The sequence below is a fragment of the Oncorhynchus keta genome, chromosome 1 (genome assembly GCF_023373465.1).
Source record: "Oncorhynchus keta strain PuntledgeMale-10-30-2019 chromosome 1, Oket_V2, whole genome shotgun sequence".
NCBI lineage: Eukaryota > Metazoa > Chordata > Actinopteri > Salmoniformes > Salmonidae > Oncorhynchus > Oncorhynchus keta.
In genome coordinates this window covers 53871880-53899847 of record NC_068421.1, presented here as the reverse complement: position 1 = coordinate 53899847, position 27968 = coordinate 53871880, and the positions used below count along the sequence as shown (strand labels likewise).

The 27968-nt window shown below is 42.2% G+C and overlaps 1 protein-coding gene across 1 annotated transcript; it reads left to right on the top strand.

Annotated features, from left to right (window-relative positions):
* Positions 1 to 129: 129 nt before the first annotated feature.
* LOC118387742 (zinc transporter 7-like) lies at positions 130 to 27633 on the top strand. The gene is made up of 11 exons (XM_035776417.2): positions 130 to 304; positions 889 to 990; positions 1528 to 1641; positions 4685 to 4772; positions 4973 to 5105; positions 8835 to 9017; positions 9758 to 9805; positions 13592 to 13727; positions 24716 to 24806; positions 24923 to 25072; positions 26464 to 27633. The coding sequence occupies exons 1-11, from the start codon at positions 225 to 227 to the stop codon at positions 26509 to 26511; spliced, it is 1173 nt and encodes a 390-aa protein (XP_035632310.1). The 5' UTR covers positions 130 to 224; the 3' UTR covers positions 26512 to 27633.
* Positions 27634 to 27968: the final 335 nt, after the last annotated feature.

Sequence of the window (27968 nt, the reverse complement as noted above, 5' to 3'; positions counted from 1 at the left end):
ACCAACATGCCATTCATTGGCTTTATTTGAGAATCTGTCTGAAAACCACTTGAACCATAGCTGTAGGCAGGCAATACAGTCCCTATAACATGTATTACATGTTTTGGTAGCGCAAGCGCCCTCTATTGATCGGATGTATTGGCTGAGAGCTGAGTTGGTGGTTCCAGCTCAAACCAGCAGTATTTAGCTAGCTAGCTTGGCACAACCTGGGAGGGACTGCTAAAATGTTACCATTATCTATAAAAGACGACGAGTACAAGCCACCCAAATTCAACCTCCTCGCCAAGATTTCAGGATGGTTCAGGTAAATTGTCTTATTTGTTTGTGTTCTTGCTGTATTTTTATTAGGTCTTAATTCGCTTGTTAGCTAGCTATTTTGATTCTATGCTCACTGGCTAGTTTAATTCCGATGTGAAATATATGATGCAAAAGATTATGTTGTAGTTACCTAGCTAACGTTAGCTACCAAAAACAGCTTGCTAGGGGTATGGGACCATCCACCTTGGTTGCTGACCAAATAGATATTTGTTAGTTAGCTCCATAGACAAACATAAGGCTAAGTTAGCTGTCTAGATCGCTTCAGATGCACTAATGTCTGGCCAACACAGCTGGAAGTAAGTTACTTCCCGGCTTACTTAGCTAGCCTAAGGGAGGGGAGGGGGGGCGGTTGTATAGTATTAAATATTTGTGTGCGGTCAACAACATGCGTGTTCAGGAAATTGATGCAATTTTGCACATTTGACATAGGTAGGTACTTCTCATTCTTAACTGGCTCTACTGTTTTGATGAGCGCAAGCTAGCAAACGTTAGTTAGGTGACGTTGGCTTGGTTGATAACTCGCCCTAGCTGCGACTAACTCAGTGAAATTTCTTTTTTTTTCTCCCCCAGATCAATCCTATCTGATAAAACATCACGCAATTTGTTTTTCTTTCTCTGTCTGAATCTGTCCTTTGCTTTTGTTGAATTATCGTACGGCATATGGAGTAACAGGTAAGTTCCGTATCATTCGACGGGGAAAAGCCTAAAAAAACGCAACTCTTATTTCAGGATGTGCCACGTATGTCTAAGCAAGCGTTGTACCAACAATGCCCGTTTCTTACATTGGCTCCCATCAGTGGGAATGCACCAAAAACTACATTATAACATCTAGCTAGACACATGTTATTCCCTGGTTATGTGTTTTGAAATGGCTATCCATCTTGATAGCTGTATTTTACGCATGGATTTCTGCCAGGACATCCTATCTGCAACATGTGTTCAAATTGTTGCCTGGAACCAGCTGCTGGTTAATGTCACTGTTATAAAATCCATGTGTTCCCATAGACAAGTAACTAGCCAATTAGAACTAATATGTGCAGTAATGTTTTATCAGCCATAACTTAGTCATTCATTAAAAAAACTATTTGTTTGTGTTTTAGTGTAACTTTTTCCCCCGGCAATTGCAAAGCTTGGGGAGGATATCTGGTGCGAGAGACAGTCCAGTCTAACAAGTTTTTTGTTGTTGTGTGTGTGTGTATATGCTCTCAGTTTAGGTTTGATATCAGATTCCTTTCACATGTTCTTTGACTGCACTGCACTTTTAGCCGGACTTGCAGCCTCTGTGATTTCCAGGTGGAGGTCGAATGACTCATTCTCATATGGGTACGTATGCAATCAATGTAGACTGTAGCTTCACTAGCAAAGGTAACGCCGCCTCCAACCCTGCTAAGGAGCCTCTGCTAATGTTTACATTTTGAAGTTTGTGACGTCTTACCAAGCGTGTATGATTACCTGTATTTTTGAATTTATGCCTTTATTGATATCCAGGGTTGTCAATCCTGCTGGTGATTGCAAAAATCTGCACCTTTAGTACATATTTGGATGTGTGTATTGCTACTAATGTAGCAAAGGTGTTGCAGCTGTATGGAGTGATTTCAGTTCAAACTGAAATTGTATTTATGTTCTATAGTTCTGAATTATGATTTTGAATTTGTAATGCACAAATGGAATCGTTGAAGTCCTAATTGACCTTGTATTTCATGATTTGATACCGAATTGGATGAATGTTGCATTGAATGTTCAATAGAATTTCAAATTGAAGTTCAACATTTTTTTATTTTCAGTTTCAATATGGTAGATATTGAATTCATTGTCTGTATCAAGTTTTCAAACTATAATTTCAAGTTGATCAATATTTCATATTTTCAGCTTCTCGGAGGCTTTCAGTTCTCTAAATTCAGATTAAAAAACCAGAGATGTAAGCCTGGTACTTTTCCAGACAGGAAAGGTAGTCAAAAGCTATCTGTTCTCCTCTGTGGTAAAATTTCTGAAGCCAATGTGGCATGTTGAATATTTTTTTCCAATGAATTTGCCTCTAATGTTTTAACCGTTTTGGCTATAAGCTATTATGACCCCATTCCTGAAGCTAATGCTCTTGGACATGGATGCGCCTTCTGTTCCCTAATATGCTGATCACAGGCCGCGTAGGACACGTTAGGACGTGTCACAAGTTTGACCTCCATAAGAATATAGTTGAATAACCCTGTCATAGCCTTTCTACATCCTATTTCATTTTGCTCTTGTGACTGACTGGGTTTGAAACATGTCTCCTATATGTCACAAGACTGTGCCGATCCACTGAGCTAAAGCCCCAGTCAAAAGAGCGTGGTTCATCGGACCACCTCTGTCACATTTCACCGCCCTTTGACCTCCTACTCAGAGATCACTGCACCAAACTGTCTGGGTTCGAAATCAGGCGTACCATTTTCCGTGGCAAACGGCGGCATAAGGATCTGTGCCCTCCATTTTTAATGAGCGCAACAGAGGTGGTTTGGTGATCTATGCATGTGATGAGCAACCTTGCCTGAGACCTGAAGACTTGTTTTACTGATGGGGTTCTGGCCCCGGTATCCTGAGCGCCAGACAATTCAACCTTTCAGGTCTCAGACAAGTCACTCATCACATGAGCGTTGTCACCGAACCACTTGCGTTACACTTCACCCCCCTTTGACCTCCTTGAAGAGACCATCCAAGTCACAGGACTAATGCCTAGGCTTTAGCTCAGCAGGCCAACAGTCTTAACCCAGTCAGTCACATGTTACCCTTATAATGATGACCCTTGATGGAGACTTAAAACTACACGATATATGCGAAAGTATGTGGACACCACTTCAAATTTGTGGATTTGGCTATTTCAGCCACACATGTTGCTGATGGGTGTATAAAATCACACAGCCATGCAATCTCCATAGTAAAACATTGGCCTGTGAAATATCTGCCCTGCTAGAACTGCCCCGGTCAACTGTGCTGTTATTGTGAAGTGGAAGTGTCTAGGAGCAACAACTGCTCAGCCGCGAAGTGGTAGGCCACACAAACTCACTGAAGCGCGTAGCATGTAAAAATGGTCTTTCCTCGGGTTGCAACGCTCACTACAGAGTTCCAAACTGCCTCTGGAAGCAACGTCGGCACAAGAACTGTTCGTCGGGAGCTTCATGAAATGGGTTTCCATTGTGGAAATGCATTCTCTGGAGTGATTAATCATGCCTTATGTCTGGCAGTCTGACAGACGAATCTGGGTTTGGTGGATGCCAGGACTGCTCTCTGCCCGACTGCATAGTGCCTACTGTAAAGTTTGGTGGAGGAATAATGGTCTGGGGCTGTATTTCATGGTTCAGGCTAGGAAATTGGGAAATCTTAGAGCTACAGCATACAATGACATTGTTGATGATTTTTGTGCTTCAAACATTGTGGTACCAGTTTGGGGAAGGCCCTTTCCTGTTTCAGCATGACAATGCCCCTGTGTGCAAAGCGAGGTCCATACAGAAATGGTTTGTCGCTCGATGTGAAAGAACTTGACTGGCCTGCACAGATCCCTGACCTCAACCCCATCAAAGACCTTTGGGATGAATTGGAACGCCGACTGCGAGCCAGGCCTAATCCCCCAACATCAGTACCCAACCTCACTAATGCTCTTGTGGCTAAATGGAAGCAAGTCCCCAGACCAATGTTCCAACATCTAGTGGAAAGCCTTCCCAGAAAAGTGGAGGCTGCTATGGCAGCAAAAGGGGGACCAACTCCATATTAATGCCCATGATTATGGAATGAGATGTTTGACGATAACTGTTACACTCCCTATCTACCTTCTTTTTTTTTTTTTTTTTTTTTTTTTTTTGTGACCCATTAGCCAAAATAGTTTAAACGTTAGCGCCAAATTCATAGGCAGAAAATGTATTCAACATGCCACATTGGCTTTAGAATCCACCATAAGCTTCTGTTTACTGTAGAGTTTAATCCTCTGTTCTCCTCTGCCTTTCCTGGCTGGCAAGGTACCAGGATGTTCTCTCTGGATTTGAATCGGATTAACTTGAAATTATAGTTTGTAAACTTGATACACAATTAATGCAATATCTACCATATTGAAACTGAATATATATATACAATTTGAATATTCATTTACATTTAACTCAATGCAATAAGTATTTGATTTGAAACTGAAATGAATATCTCAATTTATGAATGAAATGATTTCATTTGTGCATTACACGTTTAGAAAATATTACATTCAAATTCAATATCCAAATACAAAATGATGGAATTCAAATACAATTTCTGTTGGCACTGAAATAGCTCCAGCTGTTTTTAAGTCACATTGATTAGCCTCTATTGTTGACCTGTGTGTACTGTACTTTTCCCTTTCTGTTTTCAGATATGTGAGGGCGGAGGTGTTGGCGGGGTTTGTGAATGGCCTGTTCCTCATCTTCACCGCCTTCTTCATTTTCTCAGAAGGCGTAGAGGTATGCCACAGAACACAATGGGTTTGATTAGGGGTATTTCACATATTGAAAAGAACATTGATTTGAATGATTTTGATAGGCCTTGTCTTATATTGTCTAAGCACCTGTGATACAACAATATTATCAACTTTTATTTAAGATGGCCAATTCTCAATAACGATGTTGATTTGACTGGTCTTGTCTCCTGCTGCATCTGACAGAGGGCTTTGGAGCCGCCACACGTGAATCACGATCGTCTGCTCCCCGTGTCTGTCGCTGGGCTGCTGGTGAACCTGGTGGGCATCTTTGTATTTCAGCACGGGGGCCACGGCCACTCTCACGGAGGGGATGAAGGTAATATGAGGACATCGCTCTCTCTTTCCCTGTAGTCACTTTGCACATCTACCATATTACTCCTTGTTTTCCTAATCTTCATTCTCTCGCAAGTGGTCACTCCATGCTGTCCTGATAGTCCCTGTACTGCTTCTATGCTAGGCCTAAAAGCATATAGTGTTGGGGTGGAGCCATGAGTTGATTGAACTCATGCACCCATCACTTGTGTTCCCTAAAGTTCCTTTACTTGGTGGTCCCCCAAGCTGTTCTCTCAAATTCCCTCAGACACTGCCTAACCCCTTTCTGCTCTTAAGTCACCAGTCACTGTACACTTTTCAAACACTCTAATCGCTTGTCTCATATGTGGCGCGATACTAAACAAAAAAAAAAGAGACTGCCTCTCACTGTCAACTGCGTTTATTTTCAGCAAACTTAACATGTGTAAATATTTTTATGAACATAACTAGATTAAATAACTGAGACATACTGAACAAGTTCCACAGACATGCGACTAATAGAAATTGAATAATGTATCCCTGAACAAAGGGAGGTCAAAATCAAAAGTAACAGTCGGTATCTGGTGTGGCCACCAGCTGCATTAAGTACTGCAGTGCATCTCCTCCTCATGAACTGCACCAGATTTGCCAGTTCTTGCTGTGAGATGTTACCCCACTCTTCCACCAAGGCACCTGCAAGTTCCCGAACATTTCTGGGGGGAATGGCCCTAGCCCTCACCCTCCGATCCAACAGGTCCCAGACGTGCTCAATGGGGTTGAGATCCGGGCTCTTCGCTGGCCATGGCAGAACAGACATTCCTATCTTGCAGGAAATCACGCACAGAACGAGGAGTATGGCTGGTGGCATTGTCATGCTGGAGGGTCATGTAAGGATGAACCTGCAGGAAGGGTACTACATGAGGGAGGAGGATGTATTCCCTGTAACGCACAGCGTTGAGATTACCTGCAATGACAAGCTCAGTCCGATGATGCTGTGACACACCGCCCCAGACCTTGACGGACTATCCATCTCCAAATCGATCCCACTCCAGAGTACAGGCCTCGGTGTAACGCTCATTTCTTCAACGATAAACGGGAATCCGACCATCACCCCCGGTGAGACAAAACCACGACTCGTCAGTGAAGCGCACTTTTTGCCAGTCCTGTCTGGTCCAGCGACGGTGGGTTTGTGCCCATAGGCGATGTTGTTGCTGATGACGTCTGAGGACCTGCCTTACAACAGGCCTACAAGCCCTCAGTCCAACCTCTTTCAGCCTATTGCGGACAGTCTGAACACTGATTGAGGGATTGTGTTCCTGGTGTAACTCTGGCAGTTGTTGTTGCCATCCTGTACCTGTCCTGCAGGTGTGATGTTCGGATGTACCGATCTTGTGCAGGTTTTACACGTGGTCTGCCACAGTTGTCCATCCCGTCTCCCTGTAGCGCTGTCTTGGGCGTCTCACTGTACAGACATTGCAATTTATTGCCCTGGCCACATCTCTTTAGTATCCTAAGTTTTCATAACTGTGACCTTAATTTCCTACCGTCTGTAAGCTGTTAGTGTCTTAACGACCGTTCCACAGGTGCATGTTCATTAATTGTTATGGTTCATTGAACAAGCATGGGAAACTGTGTTCAAGCCCTTTACATTAGAGATCTGTGAAGTTATTTGGATTTTTATGAATTATCAGGGTCCTGAGAAAGGGACGTTTTTTAAAAAAGCATTTTTTTTTTACTGAGTTTAGTTGTGGCAGGAAATTGAGTCGCACTACCTGCACCTGACTTAAGGCTGCAGCACATGATATGCAGCTCAGTCTGAGCTTCGCATCCAGTCAAAGATGACAAACACTCCTCTGCAATGGCAGTTTAATTTAGTTCACCATTCTGCAAACGTCATTGCTGCTGCTTGTGCTCATCTCAGCTCCACCTTTCATGGTTTGCTCTTCTGTCTGTCAGGGGAGATTGACTCTGCTCTGCCTATAGTGTGGCTTTGGTCAGTTTGATTAGCTATTTATGCTCTCAATAATTGAATGGGTAAACCTAACGGTTAAGGTTTACCCATTTAAATTGTTGGGAACAAAAAGTGTGCAACTTTATTTTTTAGAAATTATACAGTGCATTTGGAAAGTATTCAGACCCCTTCCCTTTTTCCACATTCTTACATTACAGCCTTAATCTAAAATGGATTCAATAAAAAAAAAAGTTTCTCATCAATCTACACACAAAGCAAAAACAGGTTTTTAGATATTTTTTTTTTGTTAATTTATAAAAAATTAAATAAAACCAAACATTTACGTAAGTATTCATACCCTTTGCTATGAGACTTGAAATTGAGCTCATCCTGTTTCCATTGATCATGGTTGAGATGTTTCTACAACTTGATTTGGAGTACATGTGGTAAATTCAATCGATTGAACATGATTTGGAAAGGCATACACCTGTCTATAAGTTGACAGTTCATGTCAGCACAAAACCCAAGCCATAAGTTCAAAGGAGTTGTGTGTAGAGCTCTGAGACAGGATTGTGTCGAGGCACAGATCTGGGAAAGAGTACAAAAAATGTCTGCAGCATTGAAGGTCCCCAAGAACACAGTGGCCTCCATCTTTTTTAAATGGAGAAGTTTGTAACCACCAAGACTCTTCCTTGAGCTGGCCGTACGGCCAAACTGAGTAATCTGGGGAGAAGGGCCTTGGTCAGTGAGGTGACCAGAACCCGATGGTCACTCTGACAGAGCTTCAGGGTTCCTCTGTGGAGATGGGACAACCATCTCTGCAGCACTCCACTAATCAAGCCTTAATGGTAGAATGGGCAGACGGAAGCCACTTCTCAGTAATAGGCTCATGACAGCCCGCTTGGAGTTTACCAGAAAGCACCTAATAAAGGACTCTGACCATGAGAAACAAGCTTCACTGGTCTGATGAAACCAAGATTGAGCTCTTTGGCCTGAATACCCAAGCATCACGTCTGGAGGAAACATGGCACCATCACTAGGGTGAAGCATGGTGGTGGCAGCATCATGCTGTGGGGATGTTTTTCAGCAGCAGGGATTGGGAGACCAGTCAGGATCGAGGGAAAGATGAACGGAGCAAAGTACTGAGATCTTTGATGAAAACCTGCTCCAAAGTGCTCAGGACCTCAGGCTGGTGCGCCACACACACAGCCAAGACAACACGGGAGTGGCTTCAGGACAAGTCTCAATGTCCTTGAGTGGCCGAGCCAGAGCCCGATCAAACATCTCTGGAGAGACCTGAAAATATCTGTGCTGCGACGTTCCTCATCCAACCTGGCAGAGCTTGAGAGGATCTGTGGAAAAGAATTGGAGAAACTCCCCAAGTACAGGTGTGCCAAGCGTATACCGTCATACTCACGGCTGTTATTGCTGCCAAAGGTGCTTCAAAGTACTGAGTAAAAGGGTCTGGATATGTGTGTGATAATTCAGTTTTGTATTTTGCAAACATTTCTAAAAACCTGTTATGCTTTGTCTTTATGGGGTATTGTGTGTAGATTGAGGAACTTACCTTTTTTTTTTTTAAAGACAATGTGAAAAGTCAAGGAGTCGGAATACTTTCCCTTAGTCGGCACCTCTCCAAACATTGAGTGCTTTTACAGAACACATTCCTCAAGTAGGGCGCACCCCCTAATAGACCCTAAACACCAAGACCAAATTATTAGTCATTCGCCTTTTTTATGTTCAATGGAACTGACAACACAAATGTATTTGTAGGTGTAATGTGTGTTTTATGGTCTTTTGCAGGTCACAGCCACAGCCACTCTCTGTTCAATGGCAATGCAGGTCACGGACACAGCCATGGGGGGCATGGGCACGAGTCCAAACATGGAGATGGGCACGAGCACAGCCATGGAGATGGACACGGGCACAGCCACGGAGGGCACGGACATGGACACAGCCACTCCCACGAGGAGCCCCACTGCCATGGTAAGGCAAATGCCTGTAACGCAGTATGAGAGATTAATTTTGTTCTAGAATTGGTAGTTATTTCAGTGGCATCCAATGTTTTTAAAATCTTAATTTAGGTAAATACGCAAAACCATTTGAGGAGAGTGAATGTGCAGTGTATGATTTGTGGCAACTGGCAACAATTTCCTAAAAAAAATCACAATTGTTGGTGATTTTATTGAAGCCCATTTAAAATGAGTTTTCTGCTTCTGTGTGTTTGCTTTAAAAGTCCAATCCCAAATCAATTCCTACCTGGGTCTGTGATGTCTCTTTAAAATAAATGTTTTTTTTTAAAGCTCTGCACACACTGGATAAGTTGCCCAAATGTGCAAAATTCCACCTTGCCTAAAACACTAGGTGGCGATATTGCCACACTGCTGAGGCTGTCTGCTCAAGGGGACTCAATGATGGTCAGGGCAGGGGGATTAGTTTATTAGGCCTGAATGTTCACTATGCAATTCTTGACTGTTCGCTCTACTGTTGTCTATTGCTATTCACACAATTTAGTATTTGCTAGAACTTGATATGTGAGCTGGAGCTTTAAGCATATGTGGCAGCACTTCACTCCCCTTTCGTTGTGTCCCAGCAGAAGTCTCCATGAACCTATCCAGGTAGTTGAAAGGCTGTTGTAAATCTCATTTGTGGTTTGCCCTGTTTTCTATAGTCAATACTAATTGTCTGCTGTATTTAATTAATGCATGAATTGTATTTTATTTCAGATGAACTGCACACGCCAGGGAAGGGCTCCAGCAAACAGATATTGCAAGGTACTGAACATTGAAATGACTTGACTAATTTGATGCAGCTTTTTACTCGTCTTTGTTCACCTTACAGCCTTATTCTAAAATTGATTTAAAAAAATATATTTTTCCTCGTCAATTTGTACACACTATCCCATAATGACAAAGTAAAAACAGTTTATTTGTGTTTATAAAAAAATATTTTTTTACAAACCATTAACATAAGTATTCAGACTCTTTACTCAGCACTTTGTTGAAGCACCTTTGGCAGCGATTACAGCCTCGAGTCTTCTTGGGGATTACGCTACAAGCTTGGCACACCTGTATTTGGGGAGTTTGTACCATTCTTCTCTGCAGATCCTCATGTGTTTTGGCTGTGTGCTTAGGGTCGCTGTCCTGTTGGAAGGTGAATCTTCACCTCAGTCTGAGGTCCTGAGTGCTCTGGAGCAGGTTTTCATCTAGGATCTCTCTGCACTTTGCTCCGTTCATCTTTACTTCGATCCTGACTAGTGTCTCAGTCCCTGCCGCTGACAAACATCACCACAGCATGACGCTGCCACCACAATGCTTCACCGTAGGGGTGGTGCCAGGTTTACTCCAGGCGTCACGCTTGGCATTCAGGCCAAAGAGGTGCCTTTTTGCCAAACTCCAAGTGGGCTGTCTTACTGAGGAGTGGCTTCCGTCTGGCCACTCTACCATAAAGGCCTGATTGGTTGAGTGCTGCAGAGATGGTTGTCCTTCTGGAAGGTTCTCCCATCTCCACAGAAGAACTCTAGAGCTCTGTCAGAGTGACCATCGGGTTCTTGGTCACCTCCCTTACCAAGCCATTCTCCCCCGCCTTGTTGCTCAGTTTGGCAGGGCGGCCAGCTCTAGGAAGAGTCTTGGTGGTTCCAAACCTCTTCCATTTAAGAATTATGGAGGCCACTATGTTCTTGCGGACCTTCAATGCTGCATAAATGTTTTGGTACCCATCCCCAGATCTGTGCCTTGACACAATCCTGTCTCAGAGCTCTACGGACAATTCCTTCTAACTCATGGCTTGGTTTATGCACTGACAATCACTGTCAACTCTGCCTTTCCAAATGATGTCCAATCAATTGAATTTACCACAGGTGGACTCCAATCAAATGGAAGCAGGATGCACTTGAGCTCAATTTCGAGTATCATAGAAAAGGATCTGAATACTTATGTAAATAAGTTTTAACATTTTTTTGTATACATTTGTAAAAAATTCTAAACATGTTTTTTGCTTTGTCATTATGGGGTATTGTGTGTAGATTTTATTTCTGAGAATAATGGATATGTAATCCATTTTAGAATAAGGCTGGTCCTTAACAAAATGTGTAAAGTCAAGGGGTCTGAATACTTTCCGAATGCACTGTATGTGGACTGTGCACAAACTATTTTGATCTTAAAATATTTACTCGCGTCAGACTTGGTAAACTACCAATCCGACACCTCTTTAATGGGCTATAATGTTGCATGTGAGATTGTAGAAGAATACTGTGGGGGGGGGTGGTTATGCATAGATGATAGGGTACGGCTGCCTTGACGTAGTCCTACAATCTGTTTGACAGTATTTCCAACATCTCTGCAAAAAACCTTTGAAATGGAGTGAGATTTAATGGGTCTGGTAACTTGAATTTGGTGGGGAAATGTCAAGGCACCATTACATCTGAGAGAGAGTCCAGGAGCACTGTCACTAAACTCCTTTGTCCAGGCTTCTGTGGGAAAGGGCTGAAAGGATAAAGTAGTTTGTCCCTTTCACCCGGCACATAGAGAGCAATGAAGAGAGCGAGAGCGACTGGGCCTTTTGGGAGGCCTGCTCAGGGGAAACACTGGGCCCACACAGAAGTTGGGGTGGCGTAGGGGGCTCTGGAGAACGGAGGAGGTGGATAGGAGAGGGGAAGGGGGAGCTGACAGTGCAAAAGGTGACTTAACCACGGTTCCCTTTTGGCCATTGATTGAGGACCTTGCCTCTTCTTTGGGTGGCATTGTTATGAAGCTAGAACCCAGGAGGTTGGTTGATATTTCTTTCGTCAAATTATAGGTTATAGGCACAGTAGCAAATTATACTTTTTTTTTCTTATTGACGTGCTCCTTTAAATACCTGGTAAATGCTTATTTTTTCCCTCCTTTATTTTGTGCTACAATGAATGTGTTACACAATATCTCAACTTCCGAAGGCTAACCCCAGCCAAACGCCAAAATGGAATTCCATTCATGTTGCATTTCAATTGAAGGACTAAACAAAAGTGGATTAAAATGGAGTTATAAAAAAATGGTAATTGACCACTATATATAAATGTTCTGATACTGTATCTAGTCATGGCCTTGACTGTTTATTTTTACTATTTTCTGCTTTGGAGAATAATAGTGAAGACCAACTATATGAAATAACACCTATGGAACCATGTAGTAACCAAAAACATCTAAATATATTTGAGATTCCTCAAAGTAATCACCCGTTGCCTTGATGACATCTTTGCACACTCTGGCACTCTTCACCTGGAACGCTTTTCCAACTGTCTTGTAGTTCCCACATGCTGAGCACTTGTTTTCCTTCACTCTGCTGTCCAACTCATCCCAAACCATCTCAATTGGTTTGAGGTCGGGTGATTGTGGAGGCCAGGTCATCTGATGCAGCACTCCATCCCTCTCCTTCTTGTCAAATAACCCGTACACAGCCTGGAGGTATCTTGGGTCATTGTCCTGTTGAAAAACAAATGATAGCCCCACTAAGCACAAACCAAATGGGAAGGCGCATCTCTGCAGAATTCTGTAATAGCCATGCTGATTAAGTGTACCTTGAATTATAAATAAATCACTGACAGTGTCACCAGCAAAGCACCATCACACTCCCTCCATGCTTCACCTACTCTGCGTCTCACAAAGACACGGTGCTTGGAACCGAAAATCTAAAATTTGGACTCATCAGACCAAAGGACCGATTTCCACCGGTCTAATGTCAATTGCTCATGTTTCTTGGCCCAAGTCTCTTCTTATTGGTGTCCTTTAGTAGTGGATTCTTTGCAGCAATTTGACCATGAAGGCCTGATTCACGCAGTCTCCTCTGTCTTGTTATTTGAACTCTGAAGCATTTATTTGGGCTGAAATTTCTGAGGTTGGTAACTTATCCTCTGCAGCAGAGGTAACTCTGTCTTCCTTTCCTGTGGCGGTCCTCAAGAGAGCCAGTTTCATCATAGCGCTTGATCATTTCAAGTGTAGTCGCAAAAACTTTCCAGATTGACTGACCTTAAAGTAATGATGGACTGTCATTTCTCTTTGCTTATTTGAACTGTCCTTGCCATAATATGGACTTGGTATTTGACCAAATAGGGCTGTCTTCTGTGTACCACCCCTACCTTGTTACAGCATAACTGATTGGCTTAAACACCTTAAGAAGGAAAGAAATTCCACAAATGTACTTAACAAGGCACACCTGTTATTTGAAATGCATTCCAGGTGACTAGCTCATGAAGCTGGTTGAGCGAATGCCAAGAGTGTGCAAAGCTGTCATCAAGGCAAAGGGTGGCTATTTAAAAAAAAATTCAAATAAAACATTTGGATTTGTTTAACACTTGTTATGGTTACTACAGGATTCCATGTATGTGTGTTATTTTATAATTTTGCTGTCTTCACTATTATTCTACAATGTAAAGAATAGTAAAATGAAAGAAAAACCCTTGAATGAGTAGGTGTTTAAACTTTTGACTGGTACTATATATATCTATATTGTGTTTTGCTGCGGGACAAATTATTTGTAGATGAGGATGATCTGAAATACTTAAGACAACCCATGTTGTTTCACAGGGGTGTTTTTACATATCGTAGCTGACACTCTGGGCAGTGTGGGAGTGATCATCTCAGCGCTCCTGATGCAGAAGTATGACCTGATGATCGCTGACCCCATCTGCTCCATGTGCATCTCCATTCTGATCGGAGTCAGGTCAGTTGACCTCGCACAGTAGTACGATTCCCAACAGGCCACACACTCATTTCTACAAATATTCCCGCAAGCGAGAAACTTGGAAGGCCATCGTCACACTGCTGCAGGAAAGTACCACACACACATACTCAGGGCTAGATTTACTGTGTCGTTTTCACCAGTACAATTTGGAACTGTTGTCTTCAGGATGGATTGAAAATGCCTTCAAAGGAAGCTCAAAACAGTCATGTACTTCTCTTTTTAGGCAATATTGCCTTTGTTTGATTTCTGCACTGGTGCAGCCACTTCATTAAGCACCCCAATAGATATTTTTTACCTCACGTGTCGGTCACTTTGTTTTCGCCTTGCCAACGTAACAACCGAACACCAGAGCAATTTCACAAGAATCCCCATCTATTGAACACTCCACATGTAGGGCTGAACCCAGGGAATATTACACACTGGCTTCTCCCATGATGATGAGTATTGGTATTCTGCTATTCAGCTAAATGTCTTTAAGGGTGGGTCAGTCTCCACCGTAGACCCACTTCTCCTGGTGCTGCAGAACAAGATGAAACGACAGAGAAGGCAAGCATGCATTCGGGCATGTTGTCTCACCACTTCAAATTGGCCACTGTTAATCTTTCTCAAACGCTGCCAACACCACTGTAAAGTGCAGAATTACAGGACTTGTACAGTGGGGTGGAGTCTTTGTGGCTCCCAGAACATATGGCATCCCAGAAATCATGCTCTGTCCTGCTTTGTAGCATTCTTCAAACGTTTACTGCCAAGATGTTGCCAAGTAGACTTTTTATGCAGTGTAAGAGTCATGCTCTCTCTACACTAAATAATGTCCAGCATTAATTTGAATGCTCTGTGTAGCCTACATCTGACTTAGGGAGCTTTAGTAAATATGACTCATGATTTACGTCAAGCTTCAGGAAGTTTCATCAACCAGTAAACTTAAACTGGTTTCTTCATTTGGGGTGAAGACCGAGCGAGCCAACCTCAGCAGACAGAACTAGTCGCACTTGCAATAGTGCCAGTCACTCCAACAGGCCGACTGGGAGGGCCAAGAATTGTTCCTTGACCACCTGGCCGTTCCCAGCAGAAAGGCGGTGTAGCCCAACTTTTTTTTACACAGCGTGTGACCCTACGAGAAGCGAGAGAGTGACATTTTGGCATCGAAATAATAGATGAAGCTTTTCAGATTTTGTTATCCAGTGGTAGATGGACCTGCAAAACTGCTGAAATCCAGAGGGATTTGAAAAAAGATATTTGGTGAGGAATGGACTTGAATGAGTCTTGAGACCCAGAAAAGAGGCATTTAGTTCTTAGTGGCTCTCCTGCTCATGTTTTGCTCAATTCTTCACTGTCCTCTGTTAGTCGTACAGTAGTGACAAAGTGGTTGGGGAGAGGGCCCCATTATGCAAATGTAAACTCCGTGAGTAAAGCCTCTCTGGTAAACTTGTTCGCCATCTCTGTCTTTGAGCCTTTTCTTCCCTCCTCTGGAATGTGGTCGTGATCTGTGACTGTTCCGTTTTAAATATGTGTGAACAAAGCCATCCTTTTTAGTGTGGCTTTCTCCCCCTTTTCTTGATCTGCCTGAGTGGGGTTTTGTCCTTGAGACTTAAGCATTTTTCCTCAAGTTTTTCTCGATAGCCATCTGTGAAAGGCAAAGAAATTAACAGTTCACATGTTGGACAATGAGAACAAACGAACCCACCTAGGCTTATTCTACAGCATGTTGCATTCCATCTTGGAACCGAGCGAGGCTCGTAAAAGAGCCATTTCAATACAGGTGTGAAATGGAACAAGTGAGGGAAGAATGAAGAGGGAGAGGAGCAAATAAAATAATGAAGCAGATTTGAGCCCCAAAATAAGTAGCGAAAAACATACAACTAACCTCCAACGTTGTAAAACCACCTAATCCGCAGCTGGTATTTGGCTATTATTTTCAGAATGTTTGTACTTGTTTTTGTTAAGTGGCTGGACAGGGAAAAAATAGAGAGCGAGAGTAGTCAAACAGGGATTTGAAAACATTTCCCCTTTGGACATTTTGTTGGACCCCACCCAGATGGTTGTGCGGGATCGGAGATTAATTTCCACGGGCCTTGATGCGTGTTGTTTTGTCGTGAATATTTGTTTTGAGTGTAATCACCTTCCTGTTAGTTTAAGTTCTGTGTGAAGTTATTTTGGGACCTCGTATTATGATATCTTGATAACCTTTTAGCACTGCAAAAAGGGCTGGATTTATTCCAGAACAACGCAAAATGAAAGTTGTGTAATTACTTGAAGTATATTCCCCACCGTTCTGGAATTGCCATCATCCATTTGTGGGATTCAAGATTCAAACAATATTGGCCTACAGATATGATTTTTCTATTTGATTACCCAGTGAAATGGACCGTAGTTCTCTCTCTGTTATTGGACCGGCAGAAGGACAGTGGGTTGTTTGGAGAAATGGAAGTCAGTGTGTGTGCTCCCTGAACCTCAGCTGGTTGACCATGTTTTATTTTATTTTGCTGACGTCGACCACATTTGGAGGCAGGAGGACTATTAAGGGGGGGGGGGCAGTTTTCCCATCCTCCCTGAATGGCCATACTTGGAAGAAACCTTTGCAGCTTGCAAAAACTATACAGAACCAAGCACAGACCCTTTGCACGTGTGTGTTTGCCTTGGGCCGTCCCAGTGTGTTTCTTTGTGTGTGCCTCGGTCAAGGCCTGGTGGCTGCTGGCCTCGCACCAAAGGGGGAATATCTGGGTTGGCTGTGGACAGATGGAACAGTCTGTGCAGCCTGTGATTAGAGAGTGGAGAGAGGTGGTTAGAGGCCCCTGCGGGCCCCTTGGCTCTCTCTGTGGGGCTGTGGGTTAGCTGTGGCCTTATGTGGGACTCTGCTGCTGGGACCAAGAGCCCGGCTGAGGCTCCTCCCTCCCTGCTGGAGGAAAAGGCTGGGTAATGACTCCCAGGTGAAAGCCTGGAAACCAGATAAGGTAGGCGTGAATAAATTAGGACACTATGTAAATACGAGTACTAATCAAGGCCTTTTGGGACAGTGATTTGGCTCATTTGAAATGAGGATAACTATTGGAAGGATGTTAAAGAGACGACGGTGTGCTAAGATGAATTGGCTTTAGTGTGGCAACTCATTGTTAGATGTTTGAACAGTACATACCCAGGTGCCATACAAAAGTACATTGATTACATATAACGGGTGAGTGCTATGCGTTAACTTGAATGCTGTTTTATTTTGACCCAATTATTGAAGGCTTGAAGTTGAAGCATTTAAAAATAATAATAATACAATTCATCACTTCCAAACTCGTACATAATTAGTCATAGTGTACTCTTACCTTTGACCTCTGTTACATCATTCCCTTGAGGTATTTCCTTTCATGAACTAGACTTGGCAGAAGAGCCATCGTGTTGGCTGGTAATGAAGGTGAGGGCTTGAGGTTAGGTAATGAGCCCTTCCTCAACATAACCACTGTGAAAGCCCTTTCTGTTGCGGAGGGCCTTTCACATAGGGCCTTGTGTTTTCAGTGTTCCCTCTTTAATGCTGTCACGTTTCCTTGAGTTGAGGAGACATAACGAGTTGAAAGATGGGAAAAGGCAGAAAGTTGACACTACTTTTGTCAATTCTTGACAATAACCAGGTTTTCATCCAACTATCCAATACCTGACGCGTAAAAAAAGAAAAAAACGTCACAACAGGGCTGATGGAAACATGACATGTCTGTACAATTTCATAAATGTCGACACGCCATTTGTTCATTCGACGTTGTGGCATCTTGTCGGTAAAATGAATGATGATCGCTGCTTGGCTGCCAATTAGCAAATACAATTATTGCTCTTATCCATATCTCATCATATAACCTGTCCACTTTATCAGCGAACTTCTCGAGCATGTGTCAACAAGACTGGGCAAATTTGCTATATTATCGTTAAAGTTTGATAAAACCATTGGTAGAGTTGAAAATGCGATAAACAAATTTATTTTAAGAGTTTTATTTATATTTAATGCAGAATTTTGAATATTCGCATATAAATCTGTCACCAGTTGGATAGAAACCCAGCTACTGGTCAGTTTCATTGTATTACCTTTTTTAAAATTTTAATTACAATGTAGAGTAGTTTCGGCCTCCCCTGTCTACTAAACCCACACCATTTTGTTTAAGGTAACCATCCTAGTGTAGCTGACTGTAATAATAGGTTTTTCATGCTCCTTTGAATCAGAGGGACTTCTGATGGTTTTGGATGTGGGGAGATTTCACTAGCATGTCATGCTTAACCCACATGTCCTACATTGCCATTGGCTCTCTATTTAATAACAGGTTTACATGTTCTTTTGAATTGTTATTTCACCTCTTTTTCAGTGGCTTGGGTCAGTATCGTGTTCAAGGCCATGCGTCTGAGATTTATGTATCCATCTCAAACTGTGTTTCTAACTTCTCAACCCATGTTATCCATGGCAGGTCTGTGTCCTTTTTTAGATGTTCTCATGATGAACACATGCTTTCATTCAGAACGGGTGGATGTAGGCTTAATTTTCTTCTGGTCTTGTCGTGGTGGAGCTTCCATAGTTTTGCTTCATTGTTCAACTCCAAGACTGTGCGCCAAGGCCTTGAAGAATGTGGGTCTGACTCCCCCTCTTTACAACTTGGGGAATTCCAGAACAGTGTTGACACTTTGGCAGCCCCTCATTGGAAGAGCATTATTTTCCCCATTGGGAAGAAACGGGATTTGCTTCAACCTCATCATGCAGTAACGTCAGTGAGTCAAATGTTGCCTACTGTTTAGTATTGGTTGCCTGGTGAGTGTGATGTTCCCACTTTGTTTTCTTTTTTTGGGGTGGTACATCTCCCTTGACTGAGGGGTTTAGGCCTATACTGCTCTTGCTACTGTTATATCGATAATACTTAGTGGCTGATTATTGTGTGCCTTGCTAAAGATCCTGTACTTGTTAGACGTCCACTAATTGGTGAGAAAATGTTTGGTGAATTGGTTTCCAAGATGCCAATACCAGGGATGTTACATATTGGTGCTTTGAGTCTTGGTTCAAAGCTCAAAATCAGGGGACTCAAACGCATTCCATGGAGGGCCTAGTATCTTCTGGGTTTTTTCTTTTCAATTAAGACAGAGACAACCAGGTGAGGGGAGTTTCTTACCAATTAGTGATCTTAATTCTTCAGTCAAGTACAAGGGAGGAGCGAAAACGCTTCATCACAAAGCTTTATCGATACGTATGCTATGATGCTGGTAAAGTTCTTGCGCACCTACAGTGCTGGTCATAAAAAAAGCTAGCTAGCTCGTGGATGCAAACAATATTCTTCCCCAAAAACATAGCAAAACGACATCTGTTTCCGTAGTTATAGTTAGCTAGCTAACTATATAGCTGTAACGTTAGCTTTGGGCAACAGGGTTAAGTAGTTGGCTAGCTATTTATTTTCTTGAACTGAAGTTATACAGTATGTATAAGCTGGAAGTAAAAGCCTGTGTTGTTGTCCATTAGTTTACTTCAATTAGGGAAGGTAGGGTTTATATAAACCCTACCTTCCCTAATTGAAGTAAACTAATGGACAACACATGCTTTTACTTCCAGCTTATACATACTGTATACATTTTACAATAGTTATATTTTGTTTGTTTTTAGTCTCATCCTTCAGCTACTAGTTGGTTTTTGATTCAATGCAACTTTGTGATTGAAGACAGTATTGCATTCTGGAAAATATCATAGAATGTTTCTATAATTTACCAGTATGAATTCAATATTTTCATTAATCAAATCAGGGAGCAAAACAAAGACACAAGCTCCTGACTCCTGAGATTCTATACTATTGGTTATTGGCTGCTTCCACAGTAGCATACAGTACATGGTCAGTACACCACACGTATTACACAAAATGCTTCTGTGTGCTGAATTGTTAAGTGTGTTACCACAGCGTTTACTGGCCAGGAGTGCTGAAGAGTCAGGAAATGGATGGATCACTTAACGGCTCCTCATTTGGCTACTGTTAATGTCAGGCTGGCACAAATAAAAGCTTCTCTAATTGCTGCCCATACCTTCATAATCGTAACTAGTCAACTGGGGAAGAGGAAGTCACTGGCATTTCACAAGATGCCTTTCCTTCCACTTATTACCAAATATTTTTAGACATTGGCCTTAAATTTCCCTGCGGAAATCGAATTTTAACATATCAAAATCCCCCTGTTTAACCCTCTAGATTTGGGGGGTTCTAGGCTAATATATGAAATTGTTTTAAGATGGTCATACCAAGGATTATTTAGCTATTTTATTTTGACTAAAGACTCCTTTTAAGGTATCTAAAAAATTATATATACAGTTGAAGTCGGAAGTTTACATACACCTTAGCCAAATACATTTAATCCCAGTAAAAATTCCCTGTCTTAGGTCAGTTAGGATCACCACTTTATTTTAACAATGTGAAATGTCAGAATAATATTAGTGATTTATTTCAGCTGTTTCTTTCATCACATTCCCAGTGGGTCAGAAGTTTACATGCACTCAATTAGTATTTGGTTGCATTGCCTTTAAATTGTTTTAACTTGGGTCCAATGTGTCAGGTAGCTTTCCACAAGCTTCCCACAATAAGTTGGGCCCATTCCTCCTGACAGAGCTGGTGTAACTAAGTCAGGTTTGTAGGCTTCCTTGCTCGCACATGCTTTTTCAGTTTTGCCCACAAATGTTCTATAGAATTGAGGTCAGGGCTTTGTTGTCCTTAAGCCATTTTGCCACAACTGTGGAAGTATGCTTGGGGTCATTGTCCATTTGGAAGACCCAATTGCGACCAAGCTTTAACTTCCTGACTGATGTCTTGATGTTGCTTCAATATAATAATAATAATAATAATAATATATGCCATTTCGCAGACGCTTTTATCCAAAGCGACTTATATTCACAAAATAGATGGCATCATGAGGTAAAATTGTGAAGTGCACCAGTCCCTCCTGCAGCAAAGCGCCTCCACAACATGATGCTGCCACCTCTGTGCTTCATGGTTGGGATGCTGCTCTTCAGCTTGCAAGCCTCCCCCTTTCTCCTCTAAACATAATGATGGTCATTATGGCCAAACAGTTCTATTTTTGTTTCATTAGACCAGAGGACATTTCTCCAAAAAGTATGATCTTTGTCCCCATTTGCAGTTGCAAACCGTAGTCTGGCTTTTTTATGGTGGTTTTGGAGCAGTGGCCTCTTCCTTGCTGAGCGACCTTTCAGGTTATGTTGATATAGGACTCGTTTAACAGTGGATATAGATACTTTTGTACCTGTTTCCTCCAGCATCTTCACAAGGTCCTTTGCTGTTGTTCTGGGATTGATTTGCACATTTCCCACCAAAATACGTTAATATCTAGGAGACAAAGCGTCTCCTTCCTGAGCGGTATGACGGCTGCGTGGTCCCATGGTGTTTATACTTGCGTACTATTGTTTGTACAGATGAACATTGATACCTTCAGGCGTTTGGAAATTGCTAACAAATTCACTACATGGAACAATAGATGGTTCCAAAAAACATCTAAAGGAAGTTTGTTCTGACGTGTCTGTGATATATAAGAAAGATCAGGAAATGTATTTATCCCCTTAGTTTAAATGTCTAAAATATCTCCATATATACACTTCCATTCATAAAAATAAAAAAAACTGGTCCCAGGGACTTTCAGACGAGGCTTGTGGGTATCCTAGAGCAAAATGGGGAGAGACACCTTTCAATAGTGGTCATAACCGTTTGGATACTACAGACATTTTCGTGAGAAGACCGATTTTTGGGATGTCTCATGGTGTGACAAACACCGCTCTAGCTCTGTCACCTTTCACTGCAGATACAGAAGGGTGATATCAGTGTATTGAGAAGCAGCCCATTGAAAATATTATCTTAAAGAACAGACCGACGTAAACAAAACTCTTTCCCATTTGTTTATTTAGCTTCAATTCAAAGACCGTTTTGAGAAAATGGTTGTCATTTAAGTTGTTACAAAATCACAGTCAAAACAAAGTTCATGGCTGTTACAATTGTGGAATACATGTCATGAATAAGGAGTCAATGTGACTTTAAATTTCTTCAAAGGTTCTCTTTTCCCGTCGGCCATTATCAAGTCTTTGATTTCATATTAACATGTTGGGTAGGGGAACGTTGGCTACATTTCGACCGGACCCTTAAGACTCAGAGGCAAAGCTGAAGAATGTGCCGTAGCCTATATGCCGACGAGCTGGTTAGTGTAGTGTGCTACTAGCATGTAGTGCAAGGAAGACTGTAGACGTGGAGGAAGAGCAAAGGGAAAGTTTTGCCCACGTTGACATGGGCCGAGTGGGGCTTCTGGTGGGGTGTAGGGGATTCAGGGATAATGACGGGGAGAAGAGGGGAGTGAGTGGGGTTTTGGGAACGGGGAAAGCTGCCAAACCCTCTGATGGCTCACATATGCTGTAGTGGTCGGCCTTGTGGCTTTGGTATAGGGGTTAGGCGGGACATGCAATGGGATTTTTTTTTAAACTGTGGCCGTGAGATGGTTGCGAGGAGACAAAAGGAATGATCAAGAATGGCTGACGTGGCACTGTCCAGCCTCATGAAGTCATTGTTCAACTATGCTAGTAGCCTCGGCTGCAGCCAGCTAGGATCTGCAGTGCAGTATTCCTGCTCTCTGAAAGCAGCTTCTGTGACTTCCAATTCTGTATGGTATGGCCCTACCTGCATAGTCTTGAGTACCAATCCCTTTGGCAAGCTTTCCACTCCTTGTCATTGATAAAGAATGTTTGACTTTGTTAAAAACAAACATTTAGCTGTTAGCTAGGCACGTTGTTGTAGTTTAGATTTTAAGCCTCAAAATAAGATATTTTGTGGTTCTAATTGCAGTATGTATTTACACTGAGCTAGCAACTTTTGACAGGATTGTCTGGGCAAATACGGTTTCTTAGCAACCGGATACCAAGGTGAAGACTGGGTTTGCCAGGTCTAGCCCAAATTTCTAGCACAATCTGCCCACAAGGCTTGAAAAACTAGCCCCAAAAAATGAATGCACAGTGAGAGGAGTTGTCATATTTATACAAACCCTTTCCCCATAACGTTATCGAGCGAATTAAGGAATATCAACATAAGAAGCAAAACTCTGTTGTCATCAATATAATAATTATTGTGAGCTAACGTCATGTAAAAGGAATTTGAATAAGCCGGGAGAGAAGAAAATGTATCTTTATTAAACTTGGCAGATGTCATTTTTAACTAGTTTGACTGCTAAAATTTGAAATGATCCCTTTTTGCATAACTATATATAAATCCGACAGGAGAGTTTTGAGTGACGAAATTTGGACAGAGGATCACAATCCCAAACATTGGGCTATTTTCTGGCAATTGTGCCATTGAGCCAGATGTTAATAAGACTACAACCCGTTTTATAACTGGCCTATTTGCACGATTGACTTGTCATTTCAATAGGCTAAATCTGGGTTTATGATGAATTCTATTTTGCATAGCTAGATACAGGTAGCCTGTAGCCCCTTTATAGGGCTACATAATATGGCCTACAGTAGCCTGGACAAGTGCTTGTGTTGGCCAATAACCTGCTGGAATAGGCTACTGAGGATGGTGTCATTTTCAATTGCCGACTCAAATATTAATAATATGGATATGAACTGAATAGGCCAATGCTTGTCTTTATTTTAATTATATATATTTTTTTACCTGTAGCCTAAGCTGACGCTTTCTAACAGCTGATCAGCAATTGCAATAGAGCTTTGACCATGATCACAATTGATAACTTCCAATTTAATTAACTAAACTTGGCCATTAATAATTGCATAACACAACGCTACAACAACAAACTGAAGTGGCACAAATTGATTTGCAATAACTCCAGAGATTTTGTAATTTCAACATTTTATTGTATCAAATGGTAGACTACGGTAGCCTATGACATAAATCAATAGGCCACTTGATGGCCAACATATGCAAACGTTTCATTGTGGACTTTTCCCCATAACCGAAGCATGCAAGGGAGTTCCAGAACTTCCATTTCAAATTTCCACTCGCGCAGCGCTCAAACCCTTCACTTGATACAGTTTTCCGTAAGCAAAAGTGGACACAGAATGCAGTTTAAACCACCGAGCGAGGTTATCTAGTGCGCCATGTCATTTTCCAGGGCTTTGTTGCCTTTTTATTTCTTGACCCACATCAGTTCTATATTGCGTTAATGTTTTATGGACAACGGGTTGGAAATAAGTGTCTCCGTAATGATAATCTAAATAGCCTACATACAACCAATGTTTTTATTCACACACACACACACATCATTGCATAGAACTGGTAAAAAGTTGTCACGACGTGCGCGCTGCTGTCTCCTCGGCTGCCTGCTGCAGTGATTTCAACACGCACACCTCCGGCCCTCACGATCATTCACTCACTCAGCAACAGCCTCCTCACTGTCTGATAGTCCGCAGCAGCAGGTCACGGTGAAATATGTATATATATATTTTTTTTAAAGAGAAATGCAATGGCTGCCGCAGTGCAATTTAGAAGTACCCCCAAAACCTGCAACCAATACATTTTCACCAGTTTTCAAAGTAGCCCAATTTACGGGAATTTCAGATAGGACAACCGTGTGTGTGTGTGTGGGGGGGGGTGACGGTTCCAATATTTGCATAATTGTTGTGATTTGAGGATAGCTGTGAGGGTGATTGAATCAGGATACAAATCCTCATCTTTCCTAGAGCTCATTAATGTTCATATTTGAAGATGGCAGAAAGGACATTTTCTTTGGCACATGACAGAGTACAGGGAGTGGATTAGCCAAAGACTGGTACCTAGGCTACCACCTACATGCCTAACCAAGCAAGCTGTCATTGTCCAGGGTTCATATTGTTCAGCGTGACTTGTGCCCCAGAAGCACAATATCACTTTGGCCAGATGTGGCATGCCTTGGCCCTGGGTCTGCCAGTGTTGACAGGAAAACGTTGGGGAAGTAAGTCACGCTATTTTTCTCCCTTACCCTCTGTGCCACAGTGTAGTGCCTTTGCTGAGGGAGTCCATTGGGATTCTGATGCAGCGAACTCCGCCCTCTCTGGACAATGCCCTGCCAGAATGCTACCAGAGGGTAAGTGCTACACAACCATGCCTCAACCATACCCTCACGTCAATGCTGAACATGTTAAATGTTTAACAAGGGGAAATGGTCATATAAATCTAGGTGTGAACTGTGTGTGTTTGCAGGTGCAGCAGTTGCAGGGTGTGTACAATCTGCAGGAGCCTCACTTCTGGACCCTATGCACAGATGTCTACATTGGCACAGTCAAGCTGCTAATCGCACCTGACGCTGACAGCAAATGGATTCTAAGCCAAACGCACAACATTTTCACACAGGTAGGAGAAGAACCCATCCTTTTGTAACGTCAGACGGTCATTCTCCTACAAATACACACACTGATTATCCAGCAGCTGATGGGAAACCACAAAATCACTAACATTGGAACATGTGTAATTTACTTATTATGCAATGGGTGGGTCTAATCCTGAATAATGATTGGTTAAAAGCGCATTCCAGTCTATTCCACAAGTTACCACCGGCTAAATCGATGATGCCTATTAACTCTGTTCCATCTGACTGCACAATCCACTGTCTCATCAGCCCAGCCAGGCAAGCTATAAACTTGATCTCCACTATAAAAAATATCTAGACATTCTCATATTTCTAAAACTAACATTTAGTTTTTAACATCAGAGTTTTGTATAAACCTTGCTGTCTTTTAACGTTTTCAATGTTTGATCTCCAGCTGTCCCATAGTAACATGTAGGGTTCGGAGTCGGGACGGGAAGACGGCGTTTCTCAGCCAGTCAAAATCATGAATCAGCTGGCATCATTTTTATGGATATATACAAAGAAATGTCAATTGAAAAAAGGTCAAATGAAACGACGTGCAGCTAGTTTGCAGTCTTTACAGCTTCAGTTTTTGAAGTGATTGTGTTGTTGGCTAGCTCCTCTGAACAACAGTGTTCTGATGAGTGAACACATTTTCTATGCCGGGTGAAATCGCCTCATTAGCTCATTGTTATGGATGTATCCAAATAAATGTCACTAGAAAACAGCTTATGCAAATACAGCTACTGTTATTCTTTTGATGTGACTGGAAGTTAGCCGTAGTTGCCTAGCTAGCTAGCAAGGGATAAGAACGTTGCCAGCCGGTATGGCAATGGAACATTTAGAACAGACGACTGGGTCGCATCCATAGATAAAGAACAAAGACTGAACGACTTGGTCGCGTCTCTGACAACCGAACCAATAGAACGAATGACCAGCAGGCTTGGGTAGCAACCATAGATGTGTTGGGATTTTATTTTGTGGATGAATAAAATAATGTTAATGAAAACATGTTGGTAACCCGTTGTATAAGTGATAATGCCCTTGAAGCCGGTGTTTGGATGATATATTGGCACATCCTCCAAACACCGGCTTCGAGGGCATTATCACTTAAATAACCGCCAACTGGTCAGCAGCCTAAATGATGGTTTATGGACAGACAATCACTCTATTCAAGTCCAGGTGGAAGGTTTGAGAAACAAAGATGTAGCAGCCAAGTATTAAGAGCTCTGCCATTACCACTAGACCATCTTAACATTATCATTAGAATTACATTACACCTGTACTAGGTAATGACAGGCCACAGAAATGTCAGACATTAAAGGAACCATCTTCACTGTTGTGACGGGTGTTGAAGCAAATCGTGACTGGTTTTCTCCATTGTACTTGTCCACAGGCTGGAGTACGGCAACTGTATGTCCAGATAGAAGTGGCGACGATGTAGGACTCGTTCCTCGTCTCTCCCTGGGACCAAAGCCTCTGTGCTGCTGTGGGGTTTCCTCCCCACCCTTTCCCCCCTAAACCCTGCATCTCTCTGGGTTTTAAAGTCCACATCACAAACCAAGGACCAAGACGGAAGCAGCTACAGGACAAGTACACTGACTCTTGAGAGGACACAAGAAAACGGGGGAAACCAAAACTTGCCAATTACGATGCGACGTCTGCGGGGAAAATGAGAACTTTGCACACACCCACTTCCACCCATTCTACTGTTTAGGAAGTGTTTATCTTAATGTCAGAGACCTATTTTGGCTTTATCATTTCCCCCCTCATTTTAAGATGGGATTTTAATTCATTTTAAACTATTGTCTGCGTTTAAATTACACTTCAATGGACATTCGTGTTAAGCCCTGCAACCATGTAAGATCCATAGATGGTCTATTTTTATACGTCAATATGAGTCACACACAAATAACAAGGGGCATATTCCATTTGGCCATTTAGTTGCACTTTGCACACTTGAGCCGTTCAACTGTCATTCTGGGTTTCTTAAGTGCCTTTTTCACCAAATCATGGACTGGAATCATGTCCCTCCAGACCCAAAAGGAATCAGATGACCAACATGGGTCTTGTTATTCCAACCCCATCCTTGATCCAGCATCCCTTTGGGGGTTGTCATGGTATTTTTCCTAAGGGAATATTGTCATAATTCCCTGGACGGCACACAGTGGTTTTATTTGAACCATGAACAGCTGCGTACGACCTTGTCAAAGAGGATGGTTAAAACCGATGTAAGCCTAAAACCCATGATTTCATTGCCCTCATTGGTCTTACTTTAATGTAATGGGCCAAGTGTGTAGTTGGCCAGTTCCATTATTATTTTGAAATGTAATAAATGATTTTACTGCATATAATTTATTTTCTCTCATTACTGGCAGAGGTTGAGATTTTGATAGTTTAACTTGAAGAAAAGTTTCTGCACAGATTGCACATCAATGTTTATTCGAGAGAAGAGGTGGTGCACATTTTTAAATGTATTTTGCTCAGTTTGCGCTGTCATCCATGATTTCTTATCTGTACATTTTTATTTTTGACAATGTCATTAAATTGTTGCATATCAAGTAGGGCTTGACTATCTAGCACTGAAGAGCTACAGTTATTCAGCATTCACGGTAAACGCTGCATATTTCGTCTCGATTGGAAATGACCTTTTTTACATTTCAGAAGCTGTGAACTTCAGCGACCTGGAGGAGGAAAGGGAGTTGCTGCCGCCTTTTAAAAATCTATCCAACTCAGGAACTAGATGATGAATTTTAAGTGTCATTTAAACACAGTATTAATAAATCAGTGAAATATATGCTTTGGTCTGTGTAAGAAATATGTAAAACTCTTAATTCTGGTTTCATAGGCCCAGATAGGGGTCCAGGTTGACTTTTTGGCAGTAGTGCTGCGCATACCAGA